Below are 25,438 nucleotides of genomic sequence, written 5' to 3'. Positions count from 1 at the left end.
TTGCGGAACACAGGCTCCGGACGCGCAGGCTCAGCGGCCATGGCTCACGGGCCCAGCCGCTCTGCGGCATGTAGGATCTTCCCAGATGGGGGCACGAACCTGTGTCCCCAGCATCGGCAGGCGGACTCCCAACCACTGCGCCACCAGGGAAGCCCCTTAAACTTTACTTTTGTATGATATTCAAAGATATTTATTGACAAGTAGTATTTATTCTTTTTTTTTCATTTTTATTTTATATTGGAGTATAGTTGATTAACAATGTTGTGTTAGTTTCAGGTATACAGCAAAGTGATTCAGTTATACATATACATGTATCTATTCTTTTTCAAGTTATTTTCCCACTTAGGTTATTACAGGATATTGAACAGAGTTCCCTGTGCTATACAGTAGGTACTCATTAGTTATCTATTTTAAATATACAGTGTGTATATGGATTTCACAACCTTGACTGTCACCTAACTCCCAAATGGGGAGGAGAGAATCAAGGAAACTTTCTTTGTAAATGTTCTTCTTCAACTCAAAAATTAGGAAAGGAGGGTCCTCAAAAATGTGGACTGAGCAGACAGTGTAAACTCGCAGCCCCTTCCCCCCTAAAAAAAATGTTAACTGAAGAACATAGTAGCTAACTCTTCATGTTTTTTCTGGATATATCCCTTTTATTTAAATTGATCCTTTTGCCTTCAACCAAACAGATCTAGTCAAATTTACTTATATGACCCTTACTAGATAGAAATTCTGGTTGATATTCAGTATGATATGGATTTATCTTTTATATTCAAATAATCCAGGTCTACAGTAGTTTTAAAATTATAAAACCCTTGAAAACCAAGGATTTCTGTAACTTGGCTGTTGGCAAAACCTGTCCTGAACTAATGTGAAACTTATACTTTTAATTTACCCACATAGTGTGAATATTCATACCCTTCACTGAAGAACTATTAATGTGTTTTATTTCAGGGGGCTTAGTAATATATGCACTACTTTTTGCCTTTATAAAATCTGAAAATTTTCGAATTCCAAATTAGTAAGTATGAAACCAATAGAAATTATAATAGTAGATGCTTTTATTTTAAATAATCTTTTTTTGTCCTCATTTTTTTTTCAAAAATTACTACAGTTTTTCATAATGACGTATCACCTCACACCAGTCAGAATGGCCATCATCAAAGTCTACAAATAATAAATGCTGGAGAGGGTGTGGAGAAAAGGGAACCCTCCTACACTGTTGGTGGCAATGTAAATTGGTGCAGCCACTGTGGAAAACAGTATGCAGGGTTCCTTACAAAACTAAAAAGAGTTACCACATGATCCAGAAATCCCACTCCTGGGCATATATCCAGAGAAAGCTCTAATTTGAAAAGATACATGCACCCCAGTGTTCATAGGAGCACTGTTTACAATATCCAAGACATGGAAGCCACCTAAATGTCCATTAACAGATGAATGGATAAAGAAGATGTGGTGCATATGTGGAATATTACTCAGCCATAAAAAAATGAAATAATGCCATTTGCAGTAACACGGATGGACCTAGAGATTATCATATTAAATGAAGCCAAATAGAGAAAGACAAATACCATATGATATTGCTTATATGTGGAATCTAAAAAAAATGATACAAATGAACTTATTTACAAAACAGAAATAGACTCACAGACATAGAAAACTTACGGTTACCAGAGGGGACAGGGAGGAGGCATAAATTTGGAATTTGGGATTAACAAATACACACTACTATATATAAAATAGATAAACAATAAGGACCTACTGTATAGAACAGGGAACTATATTCAATATCTTGTAATAACCCATAATGGAAAAGAATCTGAAAAAGAATAGATATATGTATACATATAACGGAATCACTTGGCTATACACCTGAAACATTGTAAATCAACTATGCTTCAATAAAAAATTAAACATAAAAAATACTATAGTTTTTTGACTTTAATCTTTTCAGAAAATCATGGAAACAACTTTGTATTTTATTATTTCATCAGTGGAACTAAAGCTTAATGTACTTAGTGATAGAAAATAAAGAGTAACAATTGTCAAAGTCTTACTATAGTGCTTTTGAGATTTGTGACTTAACTTTATATATTAGGGAGGGAATCCAAAAAATTATGAGTTTACCAATATTAAAGTAGGAAGAGGACACAATCAAGCAAATGATAAGAGCTAATATGTATATTGCTAATATTTCTATGAAAAATGCTGCATATCACATAATCTTTTAAAATGCAGAATAAAGTTAGATATGATTATCCCTTAAATAAGCGAAGATTTAAAAACTGGTGAGACTAAATGTAATCAAGGTTGCAAGAAAACAGCTATTCTCATGGGCTGCTTATGGGAAAAAATTGTACAAAATGTCAAAAGCTGTAAGAGAGCTCAAAAATTATATCCCTTGGGCAACATGATTCTACCTCATGAATTGAAATTAAGGAAGTATCTAATATGCACCACAAAGTTACATATATGGATGCTTGTCACTGCTTTATTAAAAACAACCAAAACATCCATGAATAAATATTAGTAAAATAAATTATTATACATCCCAGTAATGGAATATAAAATCATAAAAGAATATATAATTACTTTAAAATATTCAAAATGTATTTTAAATGAAAAATGCCAGAGTTAGAAAATAGTATGTACAGTTTGAGTCCCATCCTCTTCATACCCAATTTTGTACGGGTGTGTGTGTGTTTTGTGTTCATATTTTTATGTATTTACTAATTTTCTATAGTAAATATATTCATAATAGAAAATTCTTACTACTTCATATTTTCTAGGTCTTATGTATATATATGTATATATTGATATATATGTGTCTGAAATTAATCAGGAAAAACTAAACAAAAACATATATACACTACAAAGTGAAGGGTCCTCAAGAATAACAAAATAAGGGAAATACAACTGAGAAATTTCAAGGCATTTTCTAATTGATAGCCTGTTCAAAAAAAAGATGGTACCTTTGTAGACAAGTGGAAGTTATAGAAGTTTGTTGCATTCTTCCAGTCCATGAAATGCTATTTTAGCAGAAAATATTTCCTGGTTTTTGAGAAGTGTTACATTTCTTTTTCAGAATTTTAGCCTTCTTTCTCTTTATCTGAAAATTTGAACTCTCTCAGGGTTCTTGATTACTATTTCAGTAAAATGGGGAATATCACTTTTTCCCTAGATTTCTCATTTCATATATTAGCACACAGGGTAGAATTCTTACCTCTCATTCATGGTGTCCAGCTCTCAACATCTTAACCTGGCAGAAGAACTAAACTAGCTGTAAATCTTACCACCCAGACCACACTTGATTATTGTATGATGGGAAAATTAAATGTGAATAAAACAGCCTAGAGCATTAGGGTGTTCTTGGAAGAATAAACACAAGTTGGAAGTCTTATGTGGACAGTGCAAAGTACAGGAAAGCAATCAATCATGTAAACATCAAATGAAAGGTTGGTAAGGAAGCCATTGGAGTCTGTCAGGCGCTCCCTGCAATAAATGGCTTACTCCATTTCTTTTCCCTTTCACTCAGTTTAGAAAAGTGAATTCTGTGGAATCTCTAACAGAACCCAAAAGATTTCGTTAAGTTCTTATTCCTGTTTAAAGGTATGCTTTGAACAGAGTGAGCTCAACCCACTGAAGAGGGTTTTTAGTTTATATAAAATGGGCACAAACATGTCATAGCACATACCTCCCTGACTTTTTTCATCCTCCCACAAACAGGAAACTGTTAAGGCAGCAATAATAGAAGAGCAAAAGCGAAGTGAAAAGGCTGTGGAAGAGGCAGTGAAGAGAACAAGAGATGAATTGATAGAGTATGTAAAGGAACAGAAAAGGGTAAGTATCCCCTGAAGGGTTTTAACTTGTGCTTCCACAAACTGAAGCATTGGCTTTGGTACAATGACATGAAATTTTAAAATATTTAGAATGTCCTTTGCCATCTAATTTAGGAATCTTCATCTAAGATTATTTTTCTGATATATATTCTAATAGTTAATGTCTATAAACATAAATTCCATCTGTCAACAAAAAAAGCACACTGAATAATTTCTTGCTGGATTCCTAGAAATGACCTATAGCATTTTCAATTTAACTCTACACTTGCGAAGAAAGTAAACAGTTATAGACTTTTCGTTTTTTGGCCATAAGTTTGTTATTTCTTATAATATTTGTCAAAATTTGTATGCACTCGTTAGGCCTTCGGACTGGGTTAACACCACTGTGGTTCTAATAGATTTTATTACGGTTATCAAATTAAGGCTCTTCTGCCATAGTTGCATTTCAAAAACAAAATTCAGAATGTGCTTGTCACAATTCAGAATGCATATTGGAGCTTTACAAAATAAACATCATTTCAGTACAATGTGGTTTTATTAATATGTGAGTCTGAGCAGTAGCCGGAAATAATGGACTTATTAGCTTAATTTGTAGATTTTTCAACAAATCTTTATTCTTCTTAAGTAGTATCCAAGATGAGAAACACTTAGGATGACTTAGTAATCTCTGTAATAAGCATATTATATTACATTATATTATATAACATTATATGGTGAATTTTCTCACACACTATTTTATGTCTCATTTATATGTTTAGTATAACATGTTATATATTACAAAGTATCATATTTAAAGACTATATTATATAATATATAGTATTATATAATATAGCATAATAAAATTATAAATAAAACATAGTGTGTATGAGGATAGTTGACACAATTAATTGTTGGTCAAAATGACAAAAGATTATTCTTCAGTTGACAGTTAAGTAGAAGACTAGGAGTGTCATACAAACTCATGATACCACTTTAGTTCCATACCCTTAATTTGAAGCCAAGTTTGGTATGATACAAAGGAAATTCTTACCCCTCAGTAACTACCATTAGGTTTCAACAAAGCAGAGTTTGTCAGCAGAGTAAAAAATTGCTAAGTAGGCTTTTCAGATAACTTAACCACTCACAGAAGCATTTCATATGGGATTAGATCTTTGGGCATGTTATCTCAAGGTGTTTTTAAAAGCAGTTTCACCCAAACAAATTCCCGATGGGTGCGTAACCTTCTGAAGAGAAAATTCTGAGCCAGATATAGTCAACTGACTTTTCAGGAAGTGATATATTCCCAGAAAACTCCTATTTCTATATGTATCCCCAAGGAGTTTATGTTAAATAAACTAGTTCAGAAGCAGTCATACAAGAAAGGAATTACAGATGCTTTCCACATACACACAGGAATTGTGATAGTGAAAGAGCACAGACTTGAAATAAATTCAAGGAGTCTTGTGGATGTATCCTTTTGTTTTTTTTTTAAACGGAAGTATAGTTGATTTACAATGTTGTGTTTGTTTCAGGTGTACAAGCAAAGTGACTCAGTTATACATGTATTTTTATATATATATATATATATAAATACTTTTTCAGATTCTTTTCCCTTATAGGTTATAACAAAATATTGAGTATAGTTCCTTGTGCTACACTAGGTCCTTTTGGTTATCTATTTTATATATAGTAGTGTGTATATGTTAATCCCAAACTCCTATGGATGTATCCTTTTTTAACCATCTTTTCTTAATAATATATGGCCAATTCTTACTTGAGCACTAAATTTGGACAAGAAATTATATAACATAACAAACCCATTCATAAGAGTATCTTAGATGAATATTTCTTTGATCAAAATGGAAATTTTTTCTTAAAAAAATCTTTAAAATCGTGTATTACTTTCCTCTCAAAAGAAGTCTTGTGGCTGCTGTAAGAAACATTTAAAATGAGAGCAGGAAATGCCTTTACAGGAGTTACCTGGTCCCTGTGTGAGGTAAATTAGCCCTTGAAGAGAACTGACAATGAACTCTGCCATTTAATCTGTGTTCTTGCAATCATATTAAAGGATTAGTATCTGTTTATGTTACATAAACTAGTTATCACGTTTAGAAATGTTCATTAAATAACAACAAAATCATGACAATATTACATTCTATGTGCACCAGAGTTCCACTTCTCTATGCTTGTTCCTTTATATGTTAAGAACTATAAATTTAATACCTGCCTTCCAGAACAGCTCTGAGTTAATACATGTAATAAAATAGAACAGCTAGAGTGTGATCTCAATATATATGTACATTATTGAAGAAAAACAGAAAGGCCTAGTAGCATTATTTTTTGCTAATTAAAAGTGTGCTTTTCAGATTAACGTTTGGCATTCTATTTCCTCTGAGGTTTACAACATGATTCTAATAGTTTATTCCATTCTTGTTACTAGATGCACAGAAGATTAAAACTGATTTAATCACTATATTAATAGGAAGTTTATTACCACCACTTTGGGATTTGAGAGTTTTTTAAATAATACATATTGTGGAATACTTTTAATATTTGAATGTTTCCATCTCTCCAAACAGAAAAGCTATAAAAAAGGAAAGTGGATAAAATATTTGAAATGAAAGCACCAACCAACTGCTAGATCTCTTTTTTATATAACTTTTTAAAAATTAAGATTCTCTACACTCTGATTCTTTTCCAAAATGGATTTCAGTGTTTCAAGTTAATTTTTATGAATTTTGGGGTCTTGGAAATTTTTCACACACACACAGAAAAGACATCTCATAACTTATAAAGTAATATTTAGAAGAAACAAAAGGGTTTTTTTTAGCAAATTCATAATCTTTTTTCTGCTTCCAAAAGACTAAATTAGGGCAACTCATCTCTACTTCTTCCTTTGTAAGATGGATTTCTGTTTGCATCAGACAAGAACACTTTTCCAGAACAAAAATTTTCCTTTCTCCTCTCCAGCTTTTTTTTAACTAGAGAGTCAACTTGAGATTTTCAACATTAGACACCTCAAAAGCCCTGTAGACCTTGGTTCCAACTGGGCTTACATTCCAGTCTGTGAAGTAATCATCCCCTCTTGAAGTTTTCCAAAATCTTTGTAAGAAGAAGTCTAATGTTGTGTTAGTTTCTGTCTTTATATGTCTTTTGTTCTAACCAATCTTTGCTTTGATGTCATTTTACCCTTACCAAATTCACTAAAAGACTGAAATGAAGACTCTTTTCTCTACATCTTTTTCCTTCAGTCTTTTACTTTTAAAAGACAGAGAAACAGAATGAAAAATCTGAAATGCTTAACTTTTCAAATAACTTATAATTTATGCTACAATATTAAATGCAGTAGAATTACAAATCACCACAGAGGATAACATTGCTGCTTCTGGGTATCTACAATCAACAAGTTTTTAATCAGTGATCCAATCATTTTGAGTATTACAATTATACTAGAAGTAGAATTAGAATTATACTAGGATTAAAATTAGAATTATACTGAGAAAATGTTTTACTTTTAAATGCCATTTACCAGGGTTTTTTTGTATCAAATAAATAGGGATGTCCCTGAAATTTGTAAATACTCATATTCATCTGGTCTAAACATCTTAGGACAAAGGGGTTACTTATACCTGTACTACCTATGTACTAATTATGTGGATCATAATTTACACTGAAATTGCATCCTAAATTATTTACTAAGTTGGTACATGGTACTTATACTGTTACTCCAAGTCCTAATAATAATCAAAGGTTAAGTGTAATCAAATCCAAACAAAGAGAGCTTTTGAAATGATCAACCAGAAAAATTATTCAAATTAATAATGGATCTGTTTCAGTGACTATCTTATAAGTGCCTTTCTTATAGATATTCTAAATGATAGTATTAAAAAATCCTCTGTAAGATCTATCTTGTTAAATCCAGAAAATAAAATTATTATATTGAGTTCACAAATTTAGTATGAAACTGAAAAGCCAAAGTTTTGCAGTCTCAGTTCTCATAATCTTTTCATTAGTTGATAGAAATTGTCTCATTTTGTAATGAATTTAGAAATTTCCATTATAATTTGTATAATAAGGAGGGAAGGGTAAATAGGAAAACCTAAAAAGATTTTAAAATACGCTCAATTTATCTGAGAATCAGCTAGGTATCCCCAAATGTAGTGGTTTATATTTAACAGCCATAATATGTTTTATTAAAATTAAATTGTTTTGTTTCAAACTCTCTTGAATCATTACAAGTTCTAGATTAAGGGGTTGCAGATACACCTCATGGGTCAAATTTGGCTTGCTGTTTTTATAAATAAAGCTTTATTGAAACACATAGCCCAATCCATTCATTTATGTGCTACTCTTTGGCTGGTTTCATGCTGCAACAGCAGAGTTGAGTAGTTCAGAGAGACCATGGGGCCCACATAACCTAAAATATTTGCTGTCTGGCCCTTTACAGAAAATCGTTTGTCAACTCCTGCTCCAGACTATCAAAATAATCTTGAGGAGAAAATTTCTTCCTGTCAGCCCTTTAAAATATTTATTCTTTCATTATGCCTTATTGTAACTAGACAATTGAAATTCCTAAGGTGCTGTTCTGGAAAAGATTTCTTGACATTAATTGCCAGATAAGGCATTATAACATTTTAGGCCTGGTCATTAGTGACATAAACTTTATTTTAGGCTAAAGGAGGTTGTAGGAAAACGAGATGGGAAAGACCACATCCCTTGACACTTCCCTAGGGAGGAAGAATTTGTGGTTGAAAATGACCTATGGCCCTTGGATTAGAATGAAGTGTTCCAACCCATCCCACAAGTTAAGAGTGTTACACATGAGCTTGCTATGAGGGAGGAAGTGTGAATAACATTCAGCAAGCAACAACTACTCACAGCCAAGCAGTGATTCCTAAAAAATAAAATCCCATCCAAATGTAATAAAAGATTATTTTTTTTTCCTCTTAAGAACCAGAATTATGGCCTGTATTTTCTAAATCACCTCCAGGAAAATAATCTTCACATTAGAGGATCCTTTTAATTTAGATCTTTAAAGAGGAGTAAGGAGCAGTTATCTTTACTTCAAAGTTTTTGTGGTCAAAGCATTGTTATAATTTCTTAATTCTAAAAGGATTCATTTAATCCAGGTTTTCTACAATATTCTTGAGTGTTTGCATCTCAAACTGATTAATAAAAGGCAATATTTGGCCAAAATGAACTCTCTTTAGTTTCTGTTCAGTTATACAGTTACTTGAATTAAACATGATTTCAAGACAAGTTACTGAATATCTTGTGGTGCCTTACTTTTTTCCTCTTAATAATTTGGGAGTTGGATGAGCTGGTGTCGAATGCCTCTTAGAGTTCTAAACTATGTTACCACTGTGAGTAACATTTTCCTTGACAGATGATGAATCTCCACAGGGGTTTTTAATTCTTGGTATAAATCACTTGCATCATAGTAGTTATTTTGTGCATAATTTATACATCAGTGTAGGGAAGTGACACTTTTCTGGCATTCCCCAGCCTCCTGCGCCTTCTCATCCTAATCGATTGGCCTTACTTCTGCTTGTCCTGGGGCAGGCTGTAGAGTTGCCTATGCAAGATGCAGCTCAGTAGCCATTCAGCATCTGCCCTTGTAACTTTTGCTTTGGGTCTCATATTAGAAAATGCTTTTATCTGACCAAGGCATTTTAAAATGAATAATATGCCTTCACACTCAATTGTTATCTGTACTTTCAGTTGCACCTCATTTTTTGATGCCAAAGGGAACTTAAAGATTTATACAAATATGATCTAAAAAGTTACTATTTTTCAATCTCATACTCTTCTTTGAAAGCTTATTTCATGCAGTATGCTTTAAAATCAAATTTATTGCTGTTTTTCACTTTCTATTTTAACAATCTTCTTGATCCTCTTTCTTATTCTGCTGGACTCACTTCCATAAGAACAACCTTGAAAGAACTTACTTTGGTGAGGCAAATCATTTGATCATTTCCGTTTCAACAGTGGGTAACTGAGAAAAGATACTATAGACATAGCTTAATGCTTAGATTAAGTTTCCATTATTCCTGTTTCAGGGAATAAAACATACGTTCCAGCTTAAAATGAAAATTTATGCATTTTCACTTAAGAACTAGTTCAGCACAGCAATTAATGTACTCTTCTTTAACTGGTCTTTGGGATAGCAATTTTGTTTAAAGCAAAGCAAAACTTCTAAATCAAAGTACAGTAAGTATAAATATTTTAGTTGGAGTCAGTATCTAAAAACGTTCATTCTCTGTTTTTGTGTAATTAAAATGTTCATCTAAGTAATTAATCACTTCTTGAATTATTACAGTGAATTAGCTTTATTCTTCATTAAAAGATTTTAGCCTTTTCTTAGATATTCGGATGACTTCTCCTTTCCTTCAATATACTAGAGTTCTTAAAATTCAGATGGTGATAAGAACTGATTCAAATCAAAGACAAATCAATAAAATGAAAGTGTCAACTTTGAGTCATAGGCCATGGAATTTAGGAGTTGACATGCCTGATGGGTATGCTATAGGCCTGTATTTAGGTATAGCTTCTTGAGATGGGCCCAAGTGAAGAATAGCTAGGTAGCTCATGATGTAAATGGTGAGCAGCTGGTGTAGAAGGACAATCAGAGGTCAGACCTAGAGGAAGTGGTAGCTATCAGAGGCCCCCATATTGAAAGGATGATGACAATGATAACAGCTAATACTTATATAGCATTTGCTAAGTTTCAGGCACTAGTCTAAGGATATTATCATTTAAGAGTGTGTGTATGTATTCATTACTCTCAATAGCATTATTAACCGCCAGATCGTAAAGCTAGAAAGTGACAGTCTGGCTCTGGAGTCTGCGCTATTAACCATTTGGCAAACCACTTCTGTGGGCAACAGTCATCAATAAAGAATAGGGACAAAAGTTTGTGAATAGGTCAGAAATGAAAGTTTCAGATTAAAAGCCAAGAAGAATAAGAGGATAACAGAGACCCATGTTTATGTTTTGTTAGTCATATGGCACTATGTAGTATCTACCAGATCAAAGCAGCTGTGGAGGACGAGGACCACCATATCTTTAAAAAGGTGAAAGTCTGGTTTTGGAAGGAAAGTATAAGAGCATATTACCTTAAGTAAAGGTCAAAAAATGGCTTGAAGCAATAGTAGATACCACAACATATGGCAGTGCTTGAAAAAAGGTCAAAAAGATTGTGCTGATAATCATTGACAATAGAATTCCAGAACATCACTTAAGACTATGGAGATAAGAGTGGATTTTTTATTTCAGTCAAATGGAAACTAAAATGTGGACTAGGCTACATAGTAAAAAGAGGATGGACAATAGTCTGTGAGAAGACAAAGGGTTTGGTCTCTTATAGGAGTAAGCAAATTAATTTATAAAGACTTTTATTAAAAAGTCTATTTCTAGATTCTTAATATACCTTTTGGTTGCAATTCTAGAATATCCTGGTTCATGAAGCTTATATTATTGGGGGCAGTGGAGATGGACTTTGTTTTTTTCTCAGATGTTGTCTTACCCTTTAGCCAACCTTAGAAGTCAAAAAGCATGTATATATGTTTTCATTTATTCACGAACTATTTATTAAGAGCCACTATTGCCTTTATCATGTTATTATTAAACTATTAGAAAGAAATGAATAATGAAGTGGTATTCCAAATTGCTAGCATCTTGATCTATACAACATAGATCCTTATATCTATACAACATGCATTTGTGTACGCCCTTCCATGTTCCATTCTAAGCTATGTACTGGGAAATTGCAGTTTAAATTCTTCCATTCTATAAAGAAATGTTAAGCATCTTTAATAGTCTGAGAACTGTGCTCAGGACACAAGGATAAATGAGATCATCAAGAAAGAGAGTTTATACCCTGGTATTCATAATGGCAATACATATTTAACAACTAAAATATATAAAGATTTTTACATACATTATTTGATTCTTATAATCACCTGCATGGTTATTATTCTGATTTTACAAACTGGAGAGCCAAAGATGATAGAAATGTTCACTTTTCCAAGGCTAGATCTAATAAACCATAGCTGAGACCTTAGTTTTCCTTTTTTGATCCTGTACTCCACATCACAGCAATTGGCCTTGTCAACTTCATTTATACTAGCAGTTTCATTGTACTATCTAGAGTGAAGTCAATATCTGGAGATGATTATCAAAAAGACCATGGTAGTTAGAATCAGTGAAGAACCCTAACATCGACAGCTAAGAGGACTAGAAGTGCATGAAATACTCAGTGATACAGAAAGCAATTGATCATGGAGACAGGAACCCACATGTTACCATCTTCTTCTCTTGTGGTGCTTTAGTGTCCTGTTTTGAGTTCTATATTTGGAAAAGATGTTGACATTTTCATGGAAATCAGAGTTTTAGAGTGAACTATTGAGGATGTAACCTAGGAGAAGACTTTGAAAGGTCTAAGCTTGTTCAACTATGGAAAAACTTAACCATGGAAATTCAGCAATATAGAAACCAAAAAAAATCTTAATATGACCTTAATGCTAAAGGAATAACTAGACACGTTCAATTTAAGTGGAATCTAAGTCTGTATCAGAAAAAAATACAAAACAGCAGCCATTTATTGAGTGCCAAGTTTGTCCAAGATACCATGGTGGCTGCTTTACTTACACAGTTTCACTTTATCCTCAAAACTATTCTAAAGTAGTATCTGCACATTACAGACAAGGAAAACTAAGTCAACAATGCGAGATAACTGCCCGAGATTAATAAAAGAGAGAGTCAAGATTTTAACTTGGTTCTATCTGACTGCAAACCATATAGGGAGATTCCTCAGTAACTCTTTAAATCTGGTTTGATAATTTACTTTACATAGTATTTTTCAAATGGTGTTTTAGGATTGTCAGTTTCTTCACTAACAAGCTTGTGATATACCTTTTACTTTTATAGGCTCCATCCAGATAAATTAGGAAGAAAAATAGAAAGACATGGATAGCACTTGCATGCGCGCGTGCGTGCGCACACACACACACACACATCTCGTTTGGGAAATTGCTTGAAATCATGTATTACATACGATTTATAAATTATTTTTAAATAGGTTTTTCACCTATGGTGAGCTTTTGAGTATCCTAGCAAAGACTATTTGTTTAGATACTTTAAATATTATTTTATTCCTGCAGAGTTTTAAGGTTTTGATTATATAAAAATCAGGCCCGTTGTTTTCCTAATTGTCATGACCATATTAGGTGGTGGTGAAATATTGACACAGTCTTAAACAAGATTTCTGTAAAATGTGCATCATAAATTGGGCTCTGAAGTTAAAGCCACCACAAACTTATGTGGTAGCAGTAATAAGTGAACCATAGTTTGGTTTTTTTTTTTTTTTAAACCAAGCCTAGCTCTACTATTCTGTGTAGTATTATCTGTACCTTTAGTCCAATCCAGCCCATTAATACCAGTGTTTAAAACTAAACCCTTAGCCTATTCTCTCTAGTTCTCATAAAGTCCTCATAGACACATCATTGGAATTAATACTCATTTCTAGGGTCATATAGGCTAATGCCAAATTCCCTTAAAATTATACTTCCTCTTAGGAATTAAAAAAAAAAACCAAAATAGAACTAACATGTCAGTGTTATTTCAGTCCTTTAAAATATATTAAAATATACAAGTAATTATGGCAAACAGTTTTTTTTTATGCAGCAAATTAAGAAAATGAGTCATGATCCGAACATATTCTGTTTGGAAACTATTCATTTTGTTAAATTTTAAAGTTATGTTAGCTTGGAAAATATATTTCTTTTAATTTTATTTTATTCGATTTTAGCCTGGAGCTAAGCCACATAGCCCTGCTCTTTCCTCCAGTCTGACACTTCTCTTCAGTGGCTCTCAGTTCTTAATTCTTTTTGCGTGGCTTGCAGGATCTTAGTTCCCCAACCAGGGATTGAACCCAGGCCCACGGCAGTGAAAGTGCCGAGTCCTAGCCACTGGACCACCAGGGAATTCCCTCAGTTCTTAATTCTGTCTTGAGATATAGAAAGAAGAAATTATTTTCATTTATAAGAAAGATACAATGAACAATAACAATTCAGGCTTTGCACTAATATCTACAAGAGTTTCTTGTAAAACATTTAAAAATATATGACCTTCCTCTTGTGTACTTTAAATTGGACTATAGAAATTATATCTGTAGGATTGTAGACTTACTCCATAATAGATTAATAGTCTTTTTAGCTGTCCTGGATATTTATGAATACCTGTTAGTTCTGATTCTTTGACTTCTTTTTCTAAATATAAATAGTTAAAAACTGATTTATTTTTCATGTGCTGCTTTTTAAATGAAATTCCTGAAATGACTATTTTCTTATTTCCTTCCACTATCAAAATCTCCAACTTGCAGTAGAGAGATGGGATTATTACTAAAAGACACTTGGTAGTTTTAAAATTTAATCTATTTGATTTATTGTATAGTTGTTTTCCATCATATGTATCTCCTCAGCCATCAGTTCTTTCCTTTGAAAAAATAGCAAAAATAACAATCTGGTTTGTAACTAATAGTGCCTTGGAAACAGCATGAAAAAATCATTTTCTAAGAGATGCGGTATTTTTCTTCTCATATAAAAACAGAGAAAACCTCCTTGACATTCTGTTCCTTGCTGATTCATATGCACTGACATGACCTCTCTGTGTTCCTGTCTTGCTCTGGAAGCTTTGTGCTCACTCCTTAAGGGGAGGCCAATTATTTAAGATATGTGAACTCTAGTCTGTAGCAGAGAAGTAAAAGATATGTCATTTATGATCATCACGTTATTTTTGAGTGAAATCCATTAGATTATGGATGAATCACATGTCTGACTAAATTGTCAGACTATTTTTGTTACTTTTTAAAAATAATAATACTAAACGAATAGTCAAGACAGTAATTTTACCAGCACTTCTTTTCCTTCTCTGAGATTGCTATACCAACATACATCTCTTCTTGTTCTTTTTTAAAGATATTTATTATCCTGTATTCTTTTTCCAGTAATTTTTCATTCATCTTTATTGGTTCAGCTGAGATTCCCTGCATGAGATTCCATAATCCTCAGTTTTATACATAAAGCTCCAACATTCACATCAGTTTACCACCTAAGAACTAATTTTTATCATTGTATCCCTTTATCAGAGAATTTGAGAGTAACCTAATATTAAGATCCTATAAGTATTTGACAGGTGTTGGTCTATTTGAAAATTATATATTTTTTATATTCAGTTTGAATTCCTAATTGTAAGCAACAGAAGTTATCTATGACTGGTTAAGCAAAAAAGGAATTTGTTTATTAAGAGGTTATTTGGAAGAGAGAAACAGCTCAGCTTCCAAAATTAAAGCCTAAAACCATGATATAGTACCGGCCTAATGAGGAAATGCCATTGCTGCTGCTTCTTCCCCACCAAGCACTAAAGAAAACCATGGTTGCTTCCACTTTGCCATTTATGCCACTTGTGTATCACTAAAACCGTTTCACAACCTCTGCTGCCTCCAAAACCCAATGTCTGCCACCACCCTCACCAGCAAGGAAGATTCCACATGACGTTTCACTCTTCTAACTGCTTCTTAGTGAAGTCTCATGGGGTAAACCTTACGACTTTGTTCCAAGCCTTTATAGATCAATGCTGGGATTCCTCTATCAGAACTCACCACAGGTTCTTGATAAACTGTTGACACTTCTAACACCCGTTGAGTCTATTCGTCATTAAGTCTAGGTAGATGCACTGTAGCCTGGACTAACTAGGAAGCCTCCTTTTTCCTCTGGGGCCCACTCACAACTAGAGGCTTTCGGGTCACTTCATAAATAGGTCGAAGCAAGATTCCCAAAGTAATACACACACACGCACAGGCACACACACACACAGCCTTCAAAGAGTCCCACCTAGCACTGTGCTGCTTTCTTAGTGGCAGGAGGCACAAGATACAATAAGTTATCTTGAACTTTGAAGAGGCTATCCTGATAGGCTGGACCCCTCAGAAACTTTACTGAGGTGTAGCTCTTATATTTTTATATGATGTTATCTCCCACTGTACTGCACTCATATTAGACTCATATCTATTTTTACATACCTTTTCTTTGCGAAGGATCTTGAGTATGTATTATGTATATGTACCGGAGACATACGTCATCAATGTAGTTGTCCTGTGTAAGGGTGAGACAGTAATGGTCTTAAGGAAATAAGTATATTGTGATTCAGAGCCAAATAATTTCTATAACCCTAAGATAAAATGGTTTATTACCCTACCTGTCATATGAAAATTGCTATTATAGGTGTTCTCTGTCTGTTGAAATAGAAGGGAAAAAGCATTTGCCAGATTAATAGTCATATACCTGGTGCTAAGAGTTCTAATAAAGAATGCACATCTGCAGCAGCAGCTTCATTGAAATGACTGTCTAGTAATCTTATCTCCACCTCCAATTCCAACTGTATACTGTATGTGTGTTTAGGGCTCAACCAAGCTAGATAGGAGGCAGATTCAGATTAAAAGTGCATTCATCGTTTGATTCCCTCAGGCATCCGTTTTGACCACTAATTCACAGTGGTATTCTGGGCCTCCAGTTTTAGTGTTAATTCAGAGCTATTAGACAATAGTACCCAAAAGACCTGGTATTTCCCTTTCTCCAGTGCAGTTACCTTTATGAGGAAAGCCAAGTTGAGAGTTTACAGTTTATACCTGTGATGTCATCACAATATATGTCTTCAAGTACTTGCATTCTCTACTTCACTCAAAAAACTCTGGGTCTGTGAATTGACTTAGGACTAGAAATTGGAAAAGACATTACAAATTTTTGTTGCAGTGGCTCAAGTCAGACCTCTCTTCACTAAACCTGGATATCTTAATCATTTTATTAAGTTGGAATTTTTTGGATGCCTATCTCTTTGGTCCATACAGATTGTCTGATCAGGTGGCCAGAGCCAGTGGTCACTGCAGGTCAAAGTAATTTAACCCAACCCTTGTAGCAATAACAGTAACCATTTCCTCCTGTGTCTTCTAGTTAAGTGCTTCTCCCTGGGGTCTGCTACCTCCCTATCCCGTGGTCTACATTGAAAGCAGTGGTGCCCGTCGGCTCTCCTGGCCTCTAGAAGGCAGTGTTGTTCACTAATGCTGGCTTTTCCCTCCCAGGGAACAGTGTCGGGGAGTAGCTCGTGGCTGCGGTGGCTGTGATTCTTGCCTTGAACTGAGAATTGTGAGCATCGTTAGGATTGCCACTTGTTTTCATTGTCTTTTTTTAAAGCTGTGTTGTGGAATCAGAAGCAACTAATTCTGTTTGAATTCTTCATGCTCTTCATATTGTTCAGTGTTAGAAGCCACTCTCCCATAGTCTTGCTTTCATTTGTCACTTCATTTCAAGTGACTGCAGTTAATAATTTGTTACTTTGCTACTGTGGGCTATGGGCTGCCAGATTTTACCTTTTTTTTTTTTTCCCCCCCCAGAAAATTAGCTGGATTTTTAGAGCCATCAGCCCTTACAGAGTCAGGTAACCATTCATAGGTCTTCCTGAGGATGTACCGCCTTCAGCCACTTCTAGTAGCCATTGAGTATCAATCAGGGTTCTTATTTTAAGCAGAAGAAACTACCTCTGGCCAGTTAAGCAGCAGAAATATTTATTAAAAGGAAATATAGTTGTTGACCAAGTTGTTGAGAGCTGGAGAACCAGGGTCAAGGTAAAGCTTCCAGAAACAATACCAAAAACTACACCACAAAACTTGCTTAAAGATAAGTCCCTGTTTGCTGCAGCATTCCTATCAAGCACTGTGGGAACCCCCTGTTTAATTCAGTCATTGCAATAATCAGCAGTTGAATGCTTCCCATCCTTATGAGCAAACGGGTGCTATCCAGAGCCCCTTCCTCTAACTGCTCACTTCTGAATCAAAAGTCTTTCACAGTTGACTCTGATTAGCAGAGCCTTTGGAGCAGGAGCAAGCTAGATAACTGAGTTTTCTGGGTTTTACTTAAGGGAGTCATACTTCATAAGGTTAGAAATTCATCAAACATAGGAAGGGTATCAAAAACCAGAGAACATTACAGATGGCCACTACATACTTTGGGAATTTTTTCCAAGATGCTATGGTTACAGTAGAAATATTTTTCCAGCTTTTTAGTCTCTTGGCTAATTCTAAAACTGATCCTTTGAAGTCAAACTAGGTGGGTTTTATTCTTACTAAAACAGAGCATTAGCAATTGCCAGGTTCATCAGATATCTTGTAGAAAGTTTGTCACTTGGCCACCACAACTTCATTCTTTTTCAATAGTCTGAGGTTTCTACAGTTATGCCTAAATTATGTGACACTGTTCAGGGGGTATGCAATACTTTGGATAGATAAGGTTTTTGTTTCCATGTACTTATGCTAAATATTGATAATTTTAGAAGGTATGTATAAATAGATTTTCGTTTAAATTTTTAAGTTTTATTGATTAAACTTGTCCTTGAGTTAACCAAAAGTTTTTCCCCTTGGTAATTCTGGGGCATTTTGTATACACTAGTTATAGAACTTCTTTTGATAGAATGATGGCCACAAAGGTTACTAAAGAGAGCTTGATGGGCTTGTCTTTCTACTGAATTCACCTAGATCAAGTTAGTGGCCTCTGTGTCCTTGGCACTATCTTTGTTCTCTATATTTACTCCACACTCTGACGAGTGGGTCTCTTTCTTCTACCCTCCTCTCCATTTTCTTGCAACTAGACCTGTTATCCATGGCCTCTGCTATTTTTTTTGCGACTCTGATTTTAAGTATAAAACTAAAGAAAATGGTGAGGAACTGGACAGCAAAGTGCTGTTTATCAAATCAAGTCACATATTCTAAGCCTGAAAAGGAGAGGCTTCAGTTCTGTACTATGTAATAAGTATTATATATAGGTTTTGTTGTGTCTATTTTCACTGGTCTTTGTCACTTCTATCATTCTTTGAGCTTCTGGGTTGTTACAGAAGATTATGTTCAAAACCTGGCTGCCAGTCAGAACATTATTATACTAGTAAGTTTCAAAGTTAGATCCCTCCATTTCATTTGAGTCTTTTCCAGATGTTTTCCAAAGTAGATGACTTTCTCAGCATTTGATTTGAAGTACAATATTTTAGGATAAATTCTATATCCAGCATTCAGTGTACATTGGGATTGATTTATTAAATAATCCCACTATTCCTGTCCTGTTACCATGGTGATTTTTCATATTTTCATATTTTTTGCATGTATAATGTGATTATTACCTTGTACCAGGAAAATATTCATCATAGTCTCTTTGCCATTTTACAAGAATTTTAATATCTGCTTTTAATTCATCAGTGGGGACATTTGGCATATGAAATAACTTTGTTGCTTAGTTTTTCCTTTATAGCGTAGAGTGCTTATTCATTTAAGATTTGCTGTGACTATAATATATTCAACACTTTGCTTTTGTCCTCAATATTTATTCCATTCCTGTGGTTCACATTTTCCTTTTCTTGTGTATCATGTGTTGAAAATGAAAATATCTTGTCTAGGGTGGAGCTTAGCCACGGGACTAAACAAACATGCTCTCCTTCTGCTCTTTGTTTATTTTAGTGGTTAAATTACTAAAAATCCTGTTAATAAAAAAAAAAAAAAAAAGTTTTACATCTACCTTTTCTTTATTGGGTACTTTCATAGTACAAATCCCTTCCTTTCACCTCTCTTACCCAAAATGACTCCCACATCAGTTGTCAAGAGATTAGTGCAAGTAGCATCAAAGCCCTGAATTTAGTAAAAGAAATTAAACCACTTGAACAGAGTTTCCAAAACTCAGAAGGAATCTAAGATGGGCCATCCAAGGCGTGTTCTTCTCATGTCAGTGGTAGAAGTACAAGAGGGGAAGCCCAAAACACTTTAATAAACAGTGGAAGTTTCTGATTTTGTCATATTTCTGGCATCTTGTTGGCCAAAGCAAGTCATACGGCCAAGCCCACATAGTCAAAAGGCAGTGAAGGACGTTTCACTCACCATGAGGCCAAGCATGTTGCACAGTCAAGTTCAACATCGATGGAGTAGAAAAATCTATTTCTCCCATGGAGGTGGAAAGAATGGATGAATATTTGCCAGACAATAATTTAATATACCACACCACCCAACCTAGGTTAGCTACCCTCTTTCAAAGCATACTTCATCATATCGCTACCCTGTTTTATTTTCTTCTTAGCACAGGTTATCTGAAACTGTGTTAATAGTTTATATTATTCATTGAATCAAGAACTATTCTCAGATACTTAACATGTACCAGGCAATACTCCAAGTAGGATACATCAGTAAGTAAAACAGATAAATTTCTTGCTAATTATCTATCTCTCCGACTAAAATATAAACTCTGAGAGAGGAAGGACTTTGTCTATTTCGTGTTCTCAGTGTCTAGAATAAGCCAGCACATAGCAGATGTTCAATAAATTTTGTTTCATGAATGAAGGAATGCCATTAAACATGTATGTAATCTAACTCCATTTGCTCAGATTCTGTGTGTACTAGGCAACCTGGGGGATGTTTTTATAGTCAGCCTTATGAATTTAAGGTACTCCAAGTCTTCTCTTGAGAAAAGGATCTATGCTTAGCATTTTGGTAAATCCAGGGTTTGTACCTCAGCAGCTGAAAACCAATCCCTGAATGTAATAGTAAGCTCACCAAGTTTCTCACCACCTTGAGAAACTTCTTAAGGGATGGACACCACTGGCTAAGTATACATTTAATTCCCTTCCAAACAGAAACGGCATTAAAGATATGCAAAGGGATTTTTACATGGAATATATTATACGCAATAGCTCATGAGAGTTCTGCTCACTGTAGATACTGTATCTTCTTTGCTTCAGGGCCCTATCAAAAATAGTTTTAATGATAAAGAATTTGTCCCTTTTTGTTAGGCTCATACATAGCAAGCACACAGGGTATGGTGAAGAGCAAAATTAATTGATGCCATTACCAAGTCTTGAGTCATGAAAAGCCATGCTGTTCATTTACTTTGGGCTTTTAAAGTTCTGTTTCAAGAACTTTGTCTCAGAGTATGTATATACTGTACCAAACCAAACGAAAACTTAACAAAAGAATGTCAGAATAGACCTGTTTATAGAAATGTGAACTGCATTATCAACAATCATCGCAGGAATGTTCCCAACCCCCATTTCTGAAGCTGTAGTTGTTTTACTTTTACGCTCAACCTATTAGTGTCTTAAGGTATATGGTCTGGCCAGTCTCACATTCAAATGAAACCAGTCATAGCAATTCTCATATATAACTTCAGGTTCTTAAAACTTTTTCATGCCCTTGGTTATGAAAAATATTAAATGCCTTTGCTATAATCATTCAAGAGCTACCACCATTTTCTGAAGAATATACTGTTATCTAATTACAGTGGTTAATAGTAAAATCTAAGTGATCATGAACTATTTTTATAGAATTGGTGATATGGCACTGTTGAAAAATAAGAAGTAAGGTTTTACACAATTGTATACCAAGAAAATTTTAAGTATATACTACAAACAAGATAGACATGGTCCCTACACTTTCAAGGCTTATAGTCTAGTAAAGATATGGGGGAACAAAACAGGAAATTGCCACACATGTGATAGGCTGTGATGGAAGAGGAACAGGGAGCTGTAGGAGCCCGTGAAATGGGGACTGAATGAAATCTTCGTGGATCAGAGAACCCTTCCCAGGATGATGTCTAAGCTTAAACTTCAGGAATTACTTCTCTCTCCCTATGCCCAGTACATAGGGAAATCTATCTTAGAACATATCCAGATTCTGACCACCTCAATTGCTATCACCACTGTCCAAGCCACTATCGTCTTTTGCCTGGACTTCTACAAAAGACTCCTAATTGGTATCTTTACTTCTACTCTTGCCCTCCAAAGTCTATTCTTAACACAGTAGGCAAAGTCATTTTTTGAAACTTAAGTCATATTAGTCACTTCTCTGCATAAAACCTTGAAACAGCTTCATCTCACTCAATAAAAGCCAGAGTCGTTGCAGGGCCCTACATGACCCGGCCTCCTCCTGAAAATACCAAACAGAACAGGGAAATACTATGACTTTCTCACAGGTTTTTAGTGTCATCTAATACTCAATTCAGTCTTTTCAAAATTTTACTAAACTGAACCTGCGGGTGAAATTGAAAAATGAGAATCTTGATTTGGTAAGTACAGTTAACTATACACTTTCAGATTTGACCCACATATCATTTTGAGGCATCTTTTTCAGCTATGACAGCCCTTAAAACCAAGTGCAAAAATAGACAGTATCTAGAGCCAAATTGCTGTATTGCAATGTACTAAACCAAGATTTTCAAATACAGTGAAGCATTATTCAATTGCCTTAGTCTCACTTTTTAAAAAAATATATGTATTTCATATGATGCATAGCATATTAGTAGAAAAATATAATATGTGTTCATAAATTAATAAAAAGGCATTTCTTAGGGGTAAAATGTTTCTATTTTAGACCAGTGGTTTTCTCCACACTCATATCTAGGAAAAGATTCCCATAAAGACTTTTTTAACAGGACAGTGTAGTGAGGGAAGCACTTTCATACATTTGTTGAGAACGTTAACTATTCAGTCTGTACTCTCATTTCTCCTAATTGGAAGACAGTGTTTGAGAGGGAGAATCAAGATAGAAAGAGTTGTAAAATAGATGTCATAATTGATTTACACCACAGTTATTTTAATGCTAGATTTAAAGTTATTTTAAATATACTTCACTCCCTAAGAGCTTCAGTGTAACACAGAACAGTATTTGTTTCATTTGTTTTGTTTTACCGTTGTAACACTGATAGAAAAGCTATAAGCTTAGGGAAGAGTAGAGAGTCAGTAAGACTTAAAGCATTTCAGAGAACAGTTAGATTGCTTGTGGAGTGGTCAAGAATGAAATTTCTTTTTAATTGAGGTATAGTTGATGTACAGTATTATATAAATTTCAGGTGTTCAGCATAGTGATTCACAATTTTAAAGGTTATATTCCAGTAATAGTTATTATAAAATATTGGCTATATTCCCTGTGTTGTACAATATACCCTTGTAGCTTATTTATTTAATACATAGTAATTTGTACCTCTTAATCCCCTGCTTCTGTCTTGCCCCTTCTCCTCTCCTGTCTCCCTACTGGTAACCACTAGTTTGTTCTATATGTCTGTGAGTCTGCTTTTTTTTTTTTTGATTCACTAGTTTGTTGTATTTTTTTAGATTCCACGTATAAGTGATATCACACAGTATTTTTCTTTGTCTGACTTATTTCACTTAGCATAATGCCCTCCAAGTTCATCCATGCTGTTGCAAATGAAATAACTTTTAAAGCAACAATGATAGACTGTCATTTACTTTTCTAGAAAATAGGATCGAGATGAAATTCATGAGTAAATTCATCAATAAGTCAAGTATCATATTTATATGATACAAAAGTAATACGAAATTTGACCTCATTTTCAAGGACTTATGAGATGATCAGTCAAAAGATATATTTAAAAATTAGTGCATTATATGAGTCAGTACATGATTGTTGTAATACTTAACTCAGCCTGTCACTTGCTCTGAGCATTCAGAAAAGGGAACGTCAAGAAAAACTGAAATGTAACAGAAAAGACTACGTAGAGACCGTAGTTCTTCATCTAGCCTTAAAGAACTGTGGCAAACAGTGCTAATTCCCTATATAATAAAAAGTCTCCCCTTCTGCCTACTAACAGAATGCCAGGGTTATTTTTTTTTTTTTTGCAGTACACGGGCCCCTCACTGTTGTGGCCTCTCCGGTTGCGGAGCACAAGCTCCGGACGCACAGGCTCAACGGCCATGGCTCACGGGCCCAGCCGCTCCGCGGCATGTGGGATCTTCCCAGACCGGGGCACGAACCCGTGTCCCCTGCATCGGCATGTGGACTCTCAACCACTGCGCCACCAGGGAAGCCCTGCCAGGGTTATTAAAGGTAGCACATTAATAGTTTGTTACAAGCACACAACGCCTCAAACTCCTCTGCAGCCTTGAATGACCACGTAACCTCGTTCTAGGCACTGAGGTGCCAAAAAGAGTCTATCGCGTGAGACTTCTAAGAAAGCTACTGTTTTCCTAGTAAAAAGGGTCAGACTGCTTTTGCAAGTATGTATTTTGCCTGTCCTTCCTCTTCTTTCCTGTGTCAAGCACAGGCTAATGCCTGAAGGTGCAATAGCCATCTTATAACAAAAGGGAAAAAATATATGCTGAAGATACCCATGTAAGAAAATAGTCTGGTTTCTGGACTTACCAGCTTACCAGCTCTGCACTGCTTACCCCTAGAGGCTGTGGTACATTAAATAATAAACTCTTATTTAAGCCACTGTTTGTCAAATTTCTGTTACACACAGCTGAATACACTTCAGACTGATGAGAATGTTTGAGGTTGAAGTAAAAAAAGTGAAGGAAAAACAGCATCAAGCCACAGTGACATCAACGATATGAACACACAGTTTAGGATCAGAATGATGTTACTTGTCTGAGTACCGTGTAGACACTGAAGGCCCCTAGAATGAAGTTTGTATTGACTCAACTACTTTTAAATATATAAGTTGCCTTAACTATTTTAGGAAAGTATTTTTAATTATTTTCCTTGTCATCATCTATGAATTAACAAAAAACTTGGCATTCTTCTGTCCATTTTTCTTAAATGAAGGCAGAATTCCGTAGGTCCCTATATTTAAATATATTCAGTAGTCCATCAGTCAATGGTAGGCTTCTTCGGGCTTTCCCCGTTACTTAAAGACCTTAAACTATCATCAAGGATAAGCCATTGCAGTAATTTTGCATGTCTTTCCAACAAGTTAACACCACAGAAATGCTTTATTCAGACAAAAACTAGTCACCTGAACTGGATATCATTTGTCAGCATTATGATGGAGGGCCAATTCCTGTAAAGGATTGACATCCAGCATTATTTCAAAGAAATCATATTTTTTTAAAGTATGATATCATCGCCTGTTTTCTTAGCTACAATACAGTAATCTCTGATTTAAAATAAGGAAAAGGAAAATTCTCAAAATAGTAAAGTATATAATGCAGTGAGTATAGCTTAATTGTGTTTGAACTGAAAGATAACAATCTCTTTAAAAGGAGGAAAGCTTAAAATCATGCAGTTTAATAAAAGTAGTTAGCATCCAGTTGTCTCTGGTGAGAAGGAGCTAGTAGGGTTTCATGTAGTCACTGAGGTAACTCATTCTTCTGGTCCCCTAGGTGCAGCCACACGCTGAAGAACATTTACTCTGCTTTCATGGCTGAAATCCGTGTATCCTAAATCTCATAGCATGTTTTCAGCTAGGCTATAAATTGTAAAATTAGATGATGATTTAAAAAGTACCTGCTGAAGTAATTGATGACACTTGAATTTTATTATGAATAAGTTTATTACCATAAGAAATTATGTTGAAAATGTCATTTTAGGAATTGAAAAAATCTTTGATGAGTTCTGTTATGTATTCAGTACATGCTAATCCATAATATGATGAAATCCCTTGCAACCAGGGTCCTTATACTTCTCACAAAACGTAGAATTGCCAGCGAGTGGGTTGAGAAAGGGGGGTATACAACTAAGAAGAAAGAATAATCAAAAGACCACCCTAAATCAATCGCTTCCTTACCACAAGGGGGTA

The 25,438-nt window shown here is 34.6% G+C and overlaps 1 protein-coding gene across 18 annotated transcripts in view; it reads left to right on the top strand.

Annotated features, from left to right (window-relative positions):
• CCDC91 (coiled-coil domain containing 91) overlaps window positions 1–25,438 on the top strand; it is a 406,785-nt gene that overhangs the window by 317,405 nt on the left and 63,942 nt on the right. For 16 of the 18 annotated variants that reach the window (XM_027129339.1, XM_027129348.1, XM_027129336.1 and 13 more), the window contains one exon: window positions 3,733–3,846. In XM_027129339.1, coding sequence (XP_026985140.1) covers window positions 3,733–3,846 — 114 coding nt within the window. Of the gene's footprint in view, window positions 1–3,732; window positions 3,847–5,740; window positions 5,821–25,438 lie in introns of those variants that run through there. The other 2 variants (XM_027129344.1, XR_003437762.1) reach the window with 2 other exon arrangements.

Source organism: Aethalodelphis obliquidens, unplaced genomic scaffold, assembly GCF_003676395.1.
Source record: "Aethalodelphis obliquidens isolate GAN/ISIS:26980383/991018 unplaced genomic scaffold, ASM367639v1 scaffold36, whole genome shotgun sequence".
NCBI classification, from domain to species: Eukaryota; Metazoa; Chordata; class Mammalia; order Artiodactyla; family Delphinidae; genus Aethalodelphis; species Aethalodelphis obliquidens.
Note: the sequence above shows the minus strand (reverse complement) of the source record. Positions and strands in the feature narration are given on the sequence as shown.